The sequence below is a fragment of the Pipistrellus kuhlii genome, unplaced genomic scaffold, assembly GCF_014108245.1.
Source record: "Pipistrellus kuhlii isolate mPipKuh1 unplaced genomic scaffold, mPipKuh1.p scaffold_m20_p_5, whole genome shotgun sequence".
In the NCBI taxonomy this organism is placed as follows: Eukaryota; Metazoa; Chordata; class Mammalia; order Chiroptera; family Vespertilionidae; genus Pipistrellus; species Pipistrellus kuhlii.
The window spans coordinates 46,264,098-46,277,429 of NW_023425551.1; the positions used below are offsets into that span (position 1 = coordinate 46,264,098).

The following is a 13,332-nucleotide window of genomic DNA, read 5'->3' on the forward strand; positions in this document are numbered from 1 at the left end:
TTTAAATTTACAAAAAACTTGAGCAGTAAGTATAAAGAGTTCCCATATACCCCCTTTATTCCCCTTTATTAACATCTTGTATTATGTTGGTAGAGAGGCTTGATGCATGGATTTATGTACTGGTGGGGTCCCTTGGCTGAGCCTGTGCCCTCTCACAATCCAGGACCCCTTGGGGGATGTCAAATTGCTAGTTTCTACCCTGTCCCTGCAGGCCAAGCTGAGGGACCCCACCAGAGCACGGTTCTGTGCACCAGGCCTCTAGTATGCATGTGAGATCTTTGGTTTATCTCTCTCTGCCCTCCCCGCTCCCCTTTTCCCTCTGAGACTCATCATTCTGTTCCATGCCTGTATGTTGAGCGTTTGCCCCCTGGTGGTCAGTGTGCAACATAGCTACTGGTCAAATGGTTGCTTAAGCTTTTATATACTTTTATATACTTTGATACATAATTATTTACTGAAGTCTGTAGTTTTCATTAGTGTTTGTTCTTTTTTAGATTGATTTTAGAGAGAGGAGAAGAGAGAGGGGGAGGGAGGAGAGAGAAAGAAACATCAATGATGAGACAGAGTCATTGATCAGCAGTCTCTTGCACTCCCCCTACTGGGGATTGAGCCTGCAACTTGGGTATGTGCCCAGATCAGGAATCAAACACAGGAGCTTTCAGTCCAAAGATTAATGCTCTAGCCTAGGGGTATTGAACTCAATCAGAGAAGGGGCCAAAATCTAAAATCCAGCCTAAATCGTGGGCCGAATGGTTTACTGAACAGTCATAAACTGTCATTGTGATGGAAACGCAGCAGAGTGCAGTGATGACAGCGCGGTGCGGGCCACATTGCAAGGCCTGGCGGGACGGATTTGGCCCGCAGGCCTTGTGTTTGACACATGTGCTCTAGCCACTGGGCAAAATTGGCTAAGGCTACTGATCTTTTTACTGTCACTACAGTTTTGCCTTTTCCAGAACATTATATAGCTGGAGTTACGTAGGTAGCCTTTCAGACTTGCTGCTTTCATTTACAAATATGCATTTAATTTCCCTTCATGTCTTTTCATGGCTTGATAGCTCATTTATTTTTATTGCTAACATTCCATTGTATAGATATGCCACATTTTGTTTATCTATCTATTGAAAGACATCTTGGTTGCTTCCAAATTTTGGCAATTATGAATAGAGCTATAAACATTTGTGTGTAGATTTTTGTATGGGAAAAGTTTTTAACATAGTCTTTATTTTGTTCTAAAGACAAATACTTTTAACTCAGACTATGAGTAAATTGAGTCCTTTTTAGTTGAATTGATCAGTTTAATAAAATCCTCAAATTATTTTATCTCTGTGAAAATATTTTACATTTATAGACACACCAGTATGACTGAAATTTATTGTTGAGTCTTTGCATAATAGGGGTTGCTAATTTGCTGCTATTCATGTAAAAAGTGGTTCTCAATGTAAAAAATCACCCTGGATGGTGTGACTCAATTGGTTGAGCATTGTACTGTGCACCAAAAGGTTGCCAATTCAATTCTCGGACAGGGCATATGCCAGGGTTGCAGGTTGGTTCTCCTGTCAGGTGAATGTGGTAGGCAACCCATCAGTGTTCAGTGTTTCTTTCTCTCTCTCTCTCTCTCTCTCTCTCTCTCTCTCTCTCTCTCTCTCTCTCTCTCTCTCAAAATCAATAAAAACACATTAAAAACCCCTATTAAATGCTAGATTGGAGTGATAACATTGTAATTACTGAAATTCATAAGGACTGTTATTTTATTTAAAGGTCCTGGTATTCTAAATATTTCAGTAAATTAGAATTGCAAAAATGGTTGTTAGTTTTTTGATTTTTCATTTCTTCAGTGCATAAATTTGTTCTTTAAATCTTTGGCCTCACAGTTGTTAACTTAGGGAATAATTAAAGGTTTTCCTCTTCATCCATATTTATCCTCTTCTCTTGGTGTTTTCTCCTTAATTTGCCTTTTGAGAGTAGGGTTACACAGAGTAGGGCAAAGTAGGTTTACAGTTGTTCATATGGAAAATAATACAATAACTTATATATATAAAACCCCAAGTAACTGACTGACCGTCTGACTGGTAGCTATGATGCACACTGACTACCAGGGGGCAGATGCTCAACACAGGAGCTGCCAAGCTGCGGTGACTTGGCAACTGTGATTCTCAGGTGACATGCTAGGACCAGAGAGGAGGGAGCCTGATTCCAGGGTATATCACCTGAGATTTGCCCTTTCGAAATCTGGGACCCCTTGGGGGATGTTGGAGAGCCAGTTTCTGCCCAATCCTTGCAGGCCAGGATGAGGGACCCCACTGGTGTATGAATCTGTGCACTGGGCCTCTAGTTAATAAATAATAATAAAAAAAATAAACTGTTTCACATACTCACAATTATAAACCTACTTTCCCCCCACTCTGTATTGACATTTTCTTTCTATGTAAGTACTTCCATGGATCTTGGGAATGTTTTTATATATGAAGCATTGGTATAATTTTAATTCAGTAATAATTATGCATTTTCTCCCAGGCTTTTGAGTGCTGTAAAAAGGAGTAGCAATATAATTACTTTTAAGTTTTAAAATATTGGCCAAAACTGGTTTGGTTCAGTGGTAGAGCGTCGGTCTGCGGACTGAAAGGTCCCAGGTTCGATTCCAGTCAGGGACATGTACGTTGGTTGCGGGCACATCCCTGGTAGGGGGTGTGCAAGAGGCAGCTGGTCGATGTTTCTCTCTCATCGACGTTACTAGCTCTCTATCTCTCTCCCTTCCTCTCTGTAAAAAAATCAATAAAATATATTAAAAAAATATTGGTTTAGTGCTTGACTTTTTAAGAAATCTTCATTTTAATATAGCTTTTATCATCTGTTAATATTTATTAACTAATCTATCTGTTCATGGAGTCCACCTAAAAGAGTTCTGTACTTTTGTGTCTTTATATTCTGGGCATAAGATATGGAATTTTACCAAGGAAGCCGTTTTCTATACAATAATTACTTTAAAGGATTATCTGAATGACTGGTGTAAAAACAGAGACAACAAGAATATTAAGGAGAGTTTAAAAAAAAAAATATATATTTTATTGATTTTTTACAGAGAGGAAGGGAGAGGGATAGAGAGCTAGAAACATCGATGATAGAGACATTGACCAGCTGCCTCCTGCACACCCCCTACCAGGGATGTGCCCGCAACCAATGTACATGCCCTTGACCGGAATCGAACCTGGGACCTTTCAGTCCACAGACTGACGCTCTATCCACTGAGCCAAACCAGTTTTGGCTAAGGAGGTGTTTTTTTTATTTGTTTGTTTTTTTTTTTTGTATTTGCAGAGGATGTACATTTGATAACAAAAGCTTTGTGTATGCTGGAAATTTTTTAAAATTTAAAAAAAAATTTTTTTCCCCTTAAAAAAAACCCATTTGCTTTTGTTTACTCTGACTTGTATAGTAATGACAAAGTTCAAATTCTTGTTTGCCAAGGAGAAAGGCTTTTTTGTTTTTGTTTTTTTTTACTGCAAAATTTAAAAACTTCTAGCCAAAAGGAAAATTACTTCTTTATATCCTGATTGTAAAACAATTTCTCAGTAGAATACATAATGGAAAGAAAGGAAGGATAGGAAAGGAATGACTAGGAAAAGAATGACTATATTAAATGATTTTTTGTTAGTGGAAATGGCTGAAGTTATTTAATGCTGCTTAACTTATTTCAATATTTATTTTTTATCTGTATTTGTAGTGGAAAATACAGAATTTTTACAGCAAGCGGCATTAGAAGAATATGGTCCAGAGCTTCATGTGGCCTTGAGGAGTCGAAGGGATGAATTACACTATTTAAGGAAACTTACTGAACTACTTTTCCCTTATGTTTTGCCTCCTAAAGCAACAGACTGCAGGTATAAATAGACTGGAAAATGTCAGCATTATTTGCAACCATGCCATATGAATATTGTTATTCTTAATCATAGTAGGAATACACAGAAACTTGAGGTTAGTTTATGACATGAATACTTTATTTTAAAAAATATAATTTATCAGGTCTTTTATTTAAAATGTCAGATAATACATTTCTACCGGTATTGACTTCAGAGAGAGGAAGAGAGAGATGGAAACATGAATGATGAGAGAGAATCACTTACTGGCTCCCTCCTTCACATCCCCTCACTGGGAATGGAGCCCACACCTTGGGCATGTGCTCTGACTGGGAATCAAACCTGTGATCTTTTGGTGCATGGGACAATGCTCAACTAACTGAGCCACACCAATAAGGTCCTATGCCCATTTTTTAATTTGTTCTTTTGGTGTTGAGTTTTATAAGTTCTTTTAAATTTAGGATATGAACCCCTTGCCAGATGTATCTTTGGCCAATATATTCTCTCATTCAGTGAGTTGTCTTTTTATTTTGTTGACGGTTTCTTTTGCTGTGCAGAATCTTTTTAAAAAAATATATTTTTATTGATTTCAGAGAGGAAGGGAGAGATAGAAACATCAATGATGAGAGAGACTCATTGATTGGCTGCCTCCTGCAAGCCTTCCACTGGGAATCAAGCCTGCAACCTGGGCATGTGCCCTTGACCAGAATCGAATCTAAGAACCTTTAGTCTACAGGCCGACGCTCTATCCAGTGAGCAAACCATCCAGGGCTGTGCAAAAACTTTTTTTTTTTTTTTAAAAATATATTTTATTGATTTTTCACAGAGAGGAATGGAGAGAGATACAGAGTTAGAAACATCCATGAGAGTCATTGATCAGCTGCCTCTTGCACGCCCCCTACTGGGGATGTGCTCGCAACCCAGGTACATGCCCTTGACTGGAATCGAACCTGGGACCTTTCAGTCCGAAGACCGATGCTCTACCACTGAGCCAAACCGGTTTTGGCTGTGCAAAAACTTTTTAGTTTGATGTGGTCCCATTTATTTTTTCTTTTGTTTTTCTTACTTGAAGCGATATATCAGAACAAAAAATTGCTATGAGAAATATCTGAGATTGATGTTTCTTTTTAAAGACATGTATATTATGACTCACTAGGAGCAACAATTTGAACAAATTGTACAGACAAATTTGGGTTTTAAGGTGTCCACCTAGGAAGAATAGTTAGATGTCATTTGATACATCCTTGATCTGATATGAGAATATTTAGGTTATTCTATAAATTACCTCATTAATCTTACTCTGATAATTCTTAGAGTAGAAACCATGGCTTATTTTTTCAGATGTACTTTAAATGTTACTTTATTTAATTAAAACATTTCATTTTAATAAATTTAAAAATTTATTTTAACATTTTAATTAAAATATTTTTATTTCAAATTGATTAACTTATAATATTACTCTAAGTTTTATTATTATAAAATAATATTCCAAGGCAGAAATTGTTGTCTAATGCTTACCTAAGTCTTTCCTGCTAAGGAAATGCTTTTTTTTTCTTAAATAGTATTCTCTTTTAGCCAATTAAGGACTCCAACTGCCGCCTGTAAACCAGTAGCATAAGCATCACCTGAGAGCCTGTTAGAAATGCAGAATCTTGGGACATACCCCAGACCTACTGAATCCTTGCATTTTAGCAAGATTTCCACATAAGGACTGATGTAAATCACTAATTGTTTCTTTTTCTAGATCCTTGACCTTACTTTTAAGAGAGATCCTCTCAGGTTCTGTGTTTCTTCCTTCTTTGGATTTCCTAGCTGATCCAGTAAGTCTTAAAAATTTTTTTTCTTTAGTTGCATTTAAAATTTATCATCTTGAATGTTTTTATATATGCAGCAGTGGTAGTAAGTACATAATATTGACTACATAATGTTGAGCAGCAGTGGTAGTAAGTACATAATGTTAGTAAGTACATAATATTTCACTACTACCCACTTCCACAACTTTTTTCATCTCCTAAAACAAACTACACCCATTAAACAATAATTCTTTTTAAAAAAAAAAATATATCTTATTGATTTTTTATAGAGAGAAAGGGAGAGAGAGAGCGAGCTATGAGGTATATGGAGTAGTCAAATTCAGAGATAGGAAGTCACATAAGGTCACCAGGGGCTAGAAGGAGGGAGAAATGAAGAATTATTGTTTAGCCGAAACCGGTTTGGCTCAGTGGATAGAGCGTCAGCCTGCGGACTGGAAGGTCCCAGGTTCAATTGGTTTATTTCACTTAATAATGTCCTCAAGTTCATCCATATTGTAGCATATATAGAAATTTCCTTCCTTTTCAAGACTGAGTAATAGTCCATTGTAAGAAAATATTTGCTTACTCATCCATTCCTTGTTTACACTTTAGTTGCTTTTTCTTTTGATATAGTAAGATTATAAAGAAACAGGGATATTTTATAAACATTGTATCTATTTTATTTTTATTTTTTTGCATTTTAATTTCCTTATTGATTAAGGTATTACATATTTATTTTCATCCCCCCATTATCTTCCCAACCCCCCTACTCATGTTTATAAACATTTTTAATGCCAAAGTCAGAATAACTTTTCTTTGTCCATTTGCACAAAAGGTGAGATCATGCATTGCAGATTTTTAAAAAAGTCCCTCTGTATTACATAAGTACATAAAACTATGCTATTGCTTCATTTGTTCCTTAATTTTCTAGAAACTTTTGTAATATGATAAAAGCTATGAGAATTCTAGGCAGAATTAGTAATGTAATTGTTCTGACTTGTGTTTATGATTTTTTATTAGGATACTGTGAATCATTTGCTTATCATCTTCATAGTTGACAGTCCAGTGAGTATTTAACATCTTAGCAAACATTTCACATCACATGAATTTTGATTCATATCTGTCAAATCAATGACAGTTTTAATGAATGAATTCTCTTTCTTCAAAGCCTGAAAAAGCCACTGAACCACCTTCCCCTTTGGTTCCATTCTTGCAAAAATTTGCAGAACCTAGAAATAAAAAGCCATCTGTAAGTATTTTCAACAATAACTTATATTACTTTGGATACAATTTTACTACGTATTTACATAGCCTTAATTGATCTCTCTCCCATATTGTATCTAGGTGCTGAAATTAGAATTGAAGCAAATCAGAGAGCAGCAAGATCTCTTATTTCGTTTCATGAACTTTTTGAAACAAGAAGGAGCAGTACACGTTTTGCAAATTTGTCTGACTGTGGGTGAGGCTTACCTGCATACTTTACTAAAGTCATTTTAAAGATTTTTTTAATATTGAGATCAGATAAGATGTAGTTGTCATCTATCATGGTACCAAGTTTTATTTACTAGATATTCTAAGAGCTACCTTTCAAGTGTCCACTCTTTCTAGATTGGGACATAATCTATAACTGACTTAAACCAAATCATATTAGCAGAAAAAAACTACTAAAGATTAAGTACAATGAAAATAATACACTCAATCATTAGCCTATATGAATAGTACTGTTATAGTTTTCATTAGTTTCCAGGACTCAGGCTGCCCATCTTTGTTGGGTTAATTTGCATATTTGCTCTGATTGGCTATGGGCATAGCGAAGGTATGGTCAATTTGCATGTTTCTCTTTTATTAGATAGGATTTTATCTTAGTCTATAAAATATTTGAGTTTTTCTTTCATCTGAGCAGTGATTTTATTCTCAAGTGTTTTTAAAAATTTTAAATGATGAACATTTTGTTTATAATTGCTGCTTTTTTATTTAAAAAATATTTTATTGAATTTTTACAGAGAGGAAGGGAGAGAGATAGAGAGCCAGAATGTCAATGAGAGAGAATCATTGACCAGCTGCCTCCCGCACACCCCTAACGGAGATGTGCCCATAACCAATGTACATGCCCTTGACTGAAATTGAACCTGGGACCCCTCAGTTCACAGGCCGATGCTCTCTCTATCCACTGAGCCAAACCGGTTTTGGCTATAATTGCTGCTTTTAATATTGATTACCATTAGACTGGGAACATGAAATTTTTATGAATAGTTATATATTAAAATAATTCATTTTTTTCTTACTCTTCCCTAATTTGCTAGAGGAATTCAATGATAGAATTTTGCGACCAGAGTTATCAAATGATGAAATGCTGTCTCTTCATCAGGAGTTGCAGAAAATTTATAAAACATATTGTTTGGATGAAAGTATTGACAAAATTCGATTTGATCCCTTCATTGTAGAAGAGATTCAAAAAAGTAAGTTAAAGATGATGAGACTGAATTTTATAGCTTTTTAGTTTTCAGAGTTTTCTCATATACTTTATTATTATAACACTGTGTGAGATACACAGGCATCATCCTACTTTACTAACTAGATGAAAGCTTTGATGAAGAAACTAATACTTGCCAGACTGGAGTTTGGTTGTTCTAATTCCTCATTCTAGTGTGATTTCTATACCTTACAGTAGATTTTTCACAAAACATGTTTGTATGCTATCTCATTGTCATGAATTTTAAACTAATATATAATGTATTTATGCTATCTATAAACAACTTCTATAATATCATTTTTTAAAATAGTTGCTGAAGGCCCCTATATAGATGTTGTGAAACTTCAAACTATGAGATGTCTTTTTGAAGCATATGAACATGTACTTTCTCTGTTGGAGAATGTGTTTACTCCTATGTTCTGCCACAGTGATGAGGTAAGTCAAAATATTAATCTCGTTTGATAATTTTTCTATAAAACTTAGGTAGTGGCTTTGATATGATTAGATGAGTGATTCAAATAACAAAATAAATAAAAGTAAAACATGATTAATTAAGAAAGTGAATATTGTGCCCTAAACCAGTTTGGCTCAGTGGATAGAGCATCGGCCTGGGGACTGAACGGTCCCAGGTTCGATTCCGGTCAAGGGCATGTACCTTGGTTGCGGGCACATCCCCAGTGGGGGGTGTGCAGGAGGCAGCTGATTTGATGTTTTTAACTTTCTATCCCTCTCCCTTCCTCTCTGTAAAAAAAACCAATTAAAAAAATAATAAGTGAATATTCTTTTTTACTGCATAATGGACATTATAAGTTAATTCTAAAAACAATTTAAAAAAATGTATATTTTATTGATTTTTTACAGAGAGAAAGGGAGACGGATAGAGAGCTAGAAACATCAATGAGAGAGAAACATTGATCAGCTGCCTCCTGCACACCCCCTACTGGGGATGTGCCTGAAACCAAGGTTCATGCCCTTGACTGGAATCGAACCTGGGACCTTCCAGTCCACAGGCCGATACTCTATCCACTGAGCCAAACCGGCTCTGGCCTAAAAACAATTTTTAATATCAAAACGAGATATTAAATATATACACACACACACACACACACACAGATAGGTTGTACTCTTCCTGATTTGCCAAATGTCTGAGTAGCTTTGTGATACTTCTGTGAAATAGAAACACCATTTTTTTTTCTTTTCTTCCCAGCAGTCATGTTTATACTTCATAGCAAACTATTTATTTTTTTTAAATTAAATGAATTAATTTTATTAAATTATTATCTGGAAACGCCATTCATGGATATAAATTATTTGTAGACCTGTGGAAATCAAATGGCCTAATTATCTCTATTTGCAATATTTAGTCCTTACTCTATTTGACTGTGGTTGTATTCACTTGATTTAGATAACATTTTCTTTATACTGGAAAGTAGTATGGTAAAGTAGCATTTTTCAGTATTAAATATCAGTTTAATAAATCACAATTATTTTTGAAGTATTTCAGACAACTTTTAAGAGGTGCAGAATCACCAACACGCAATTCAAAATTCAACAGGTAGGTATATTTAATCACATGTATGTTTGTTTTTGTGCTTATTGATGCTAATCATTCTATGGTAGCATGGTTTTCTTTATTAGCTATTTTTATGTGAGTATGTGGTTTTGTTGCTATATAAGTAGACAAGACATTTGACTAAGGAACTGTAGAGTTATACTATATACATGCAACAGAATGCCTGAAATTCTTTTAGAAAGTTTTACTAAGATACACACCATTGCTTTGTTAATCTCATAGTTAATATAATAGTATTTAATTATCTGCATTATTGGTGAATATGAACTGCATGCATTAATAAAATCCACAGATAACTCAATTTTAGACAGTAGACCCCCTCAACTCTCGGCAATGAGTACTTTTTATTACAGTAGTTACTGGTTAGAAAAGTAGAGGGGGCCTTTTTTTTTTTTCCTGCCTTTCCCTTCTTGCTCTCTAGTAATGTAAGTGTGCAGTTAAATGACCTAAAGAAAGATGACAGAGAGAAAAGCTTTATCCATTTATAAACTAAATAATGTCTTGATTTGTACTTAAATTGGAGTATATACAAAATTGACACAGATATGAAATCCCTATTTCTATAATTTATAATTTATTATAACATTGCTCAACACTTTTAGTTTATCTGAGCAAGGATTAATAAATATATAAATAAATTGGAAATGTGGTACAAAGAGAAAGATATAAAATGGAATAGTTTTATAGATAGCACAAAGAAAAATATGAAAATCTTACCCATGCCATATATATATACACACACACACACATATATATATATATGTGTATATATGTATACACACACACACACCTATATATATATGGCATTTTTTATATAGACAAGGGTTGTAGATATATTGCATTTTTTAGAATGTTGAATATTAATTCTTACATAATGCTTCAATACAAATAGTATACATGTAATAGTTTTTCTGAAAGGTGGAAAATATCACTTTGTAACGATATCACTTCTCTTTCCTAAGAATTTATATTTACAGTCATGAAACATTGACTTTATTTAACAGAAATCTCATCCATGCTAATTAAAATAGCATTCTTTACTCAATCACATGCCTCTTGTTTCATTTGAAAACTTTTTCTAAACTTTTATCAAATTCCTCAGCATCACTTGAGAAGTAGGTGAAGTTTCACCCTGTTTATGGACTTAGGATATTTGGGGTCTATACTAGGATATAAGCTTGCTGAAATTGTTATATGGGACCATTTAAGGTGGAGTGGTTCTTTGGTCTTATTAGCCCATTGAATAGCGAAGTCTGGATCAGGATCTTAATTTCAGGATGGAAAGCTTTCTTTGCCACTTTGAGAACACTTAGTGTCTTCAACTTATTAATGCACTCATTTTGCTGGCTTTAAAATATAAAGCAAACAGGAAGAAAATATGGGTTCTTTTCATTCTGAGCACTGAAATAAAGTAAGTTTTTCTTGATATTGATCTAACTCTAATACTATCAGTCTTATGCTTAAGGATTCATTTACCGATTATATAGAATAAGAAAAGGTCCCTTTTTAAAAAAAAGTATCTGTTTTTTTTATTTTATTTTAGAGGAAGGGAAAGGGAGAGAGGGATAGAAACATCAATGATGAGAATCATTGATCCGCTGCCTCCTGCTGGGGATTGATCCCACAATTCCGGGCATGTGCCCTAACCTGGAATCAAACTATGACCTCTTGGTTTATGGGCTGCCGCTCAATCACTGAGCCACAGGAACCAAGCAAGACTTTCTTTGCATTCTTTCATTGAAAATTTAAAGTAGCATTGCTAATTTGCTATTAAATGACTTAAAATATGTAAAATATTCATCTTTTTTATCTACATTCTATTTCCTTGTATCTTAAAAGTAAAATTTTAATTTATGTTATTTAATTCCATACTTAATACACAACTTAAAAATATTTAGAGATCTTTTGATAATCTTGCTTCAGAGCTTAAAACATACATTTAAAAATAAGCAAACTAAAAACATGTGAAGCATGCATAATTATATCTAATCTGGACATGAATTTCATGCTGGAAAATCAGGTTTGTTTTCTGTGCTAAGATTTTGGTGGTTTAGCCAATGCATACTTTCCATTGTCAAACAAATGGTATGCCTAAATGAGGGTAAAAAATACAGAAATATTTTCTGACATACGGAGTTTTTGAGAACTACTTTTTAATGATCTAGAATTCATACTCCCAAGTATCTCTCGGCCCCAAACAACCCTTGAACTCTTTACTATCTTTAGCATGTTATTCTTAAGAATTCCTTTCCTTTGCAAAGGTGAATGCTATCCACCTGTGTACCTTTTAAAGCTTTTAAATTTTGTTTTTTATTCTAAAGTGGAACTTGTTTAATATCTGGGCTTTCTCTCCCTTTTCCTTATATAATCTAACATATCTGTTATTGCAGAGGTAGCCTAAGTTTGGATGACTTTCGGTAAGTCTTGGGACAGCATGTGATTCTTTTCTGTCTAAGTTATTTAAGTCCAGAAAGTGCACCCAAACCAATCTAAGTAGACCTGAAAAGGGAAATAATAAACCACTGTGCTATTACTGCCTTTATATTAGCTAATTGGGATGACTTTTAAAAATTAACCTCTACTTTGGTTATAGATATCCTCTGTTTGAAATAGCAGTATATCCTTAGGTCATCATAAAATAAAAATGTTAGTATAAAAATAAAATGATAAAACCATTATTTAAGAAATATGGTTATTGACTTTTCAAGTTTATTGACCCTGTTTTGTTACTGATTTTGCTAAATTACTTTTAGAATTATCTGTGTTGAAAGTATTTTTTAAACAGGAAGTACAGTATTTCTGGGCACAAACTAAAATGAGATATTTTAGAGATAGGTCATATTTCAAAAAGCCCAATTGTTTTATATAATTTATCTAGATTGTAGAGACTAGAATAAATTCCAGATGTTTAGATTTTAATAATATTTTGTCAACATTTTTATATTTGTTTTTGGAAACATTTCTATCAGAATTATGGTTATAGTTCTGAATTTTTAAAAACACTAATTGCATGCTTGTTTAAATAAAATAATCTAGGGTAAGTACCCTTTTTACCACTTAATATTTAATTTAGTATTAACATTTTTACAGTTTAAAATTAGTTTTATTTGCTCCTTAGACATGTATAACATACACATGTCATTATATACCTGGTATAGTTAAAACTCGATCAATTTACTTCTTTTTCTGTAATTTTGCTTGTAGAAATAGTAGTAATCCATTAGCATTCAAAATAAAATTTCATGGATTTTAAAATAGTCATTTTTACTTGGGTATCTGTTTTAAGGGCTGTAATATATAGTGAGCACAAATTTTAAATTGGATAAAAGTTATATTTTTAATTGTTGAAACCTGGAGCAGTAGATTGTAATGGAGAAAATTTGGCTTATTTTTTGTGTGGTTTTCCAGTTATTTCTACTTTTAGAAAATTTATTTTTGAAAAAATTTCAAAAGCAATATATATTGGTTTATTAATAGTAATATGTATGGCAGAGCAGGCTGCTTTCTTAGGCTACATTTACTTTTATTCTTATAATATATTCATTACTATCCCCTTCCTTTGACATTTTATCTTTTTTTTATTACTTTGAAGATAATTAAGGTTAATTTTATACTACATTTTTCTTTTGAGAATTAATA

At 33.6% G+C, this 13,332-nt stretch overlaps 1 protein-coding gene across 11 annotated transcripts in view; it reads left to right on the forward strand.

The window, feature by feature from the left end:
* SNX14 (sorting nexin 14) overlaps positions 1-13,332 on the forward strand; it is a 60,638-nt gene that overhangs the window by 22,577 nt on the left and 24,729 nt on the right. For 6 of the 11 annotated variants that reach the window (XM_036413878.2, XM_036413877.2, XM_036413879.2 and 3 more), the window contains 9 exons: positions 3,722-3,878; positions 5,599-5,674; positions 6,668-6,712; positions 6,816-6,896; positions 6,992-7,106; positions 7,951-8,106; positions 8,431-8,555; positions 9,617-9,675; positions 12,084-12,110. In XM_036413878.2, the coding sequence (XP_036269771.1) occupies positions 3,722-3,878; positions 5,599-5,674; positions 6,668-6,712; positions 6,816-6,896; positions 6,992-7,106; positions 7,951-8,106; positions 8,431-8,555; positions 9,617-9,675; positions 12,084-12,110 (841 nt within the window). The remainder of the gene's footprint in view (positions 1-3,721; positions 3,879-5,598; positions 5,675-6,667; positions 6,713-6,815; positions 6,897-6,991; positions 7,107-7,950; positions 8,107-8,430; positions 8,556-9,616; positions 9,676-12,083; positions 12,111-13,332) is intronic. The other 5 variants (XM_036413881.2, XM_036413882.2, XM_036413883.2 and 2 more) reach the window with 2 other exon arrangements.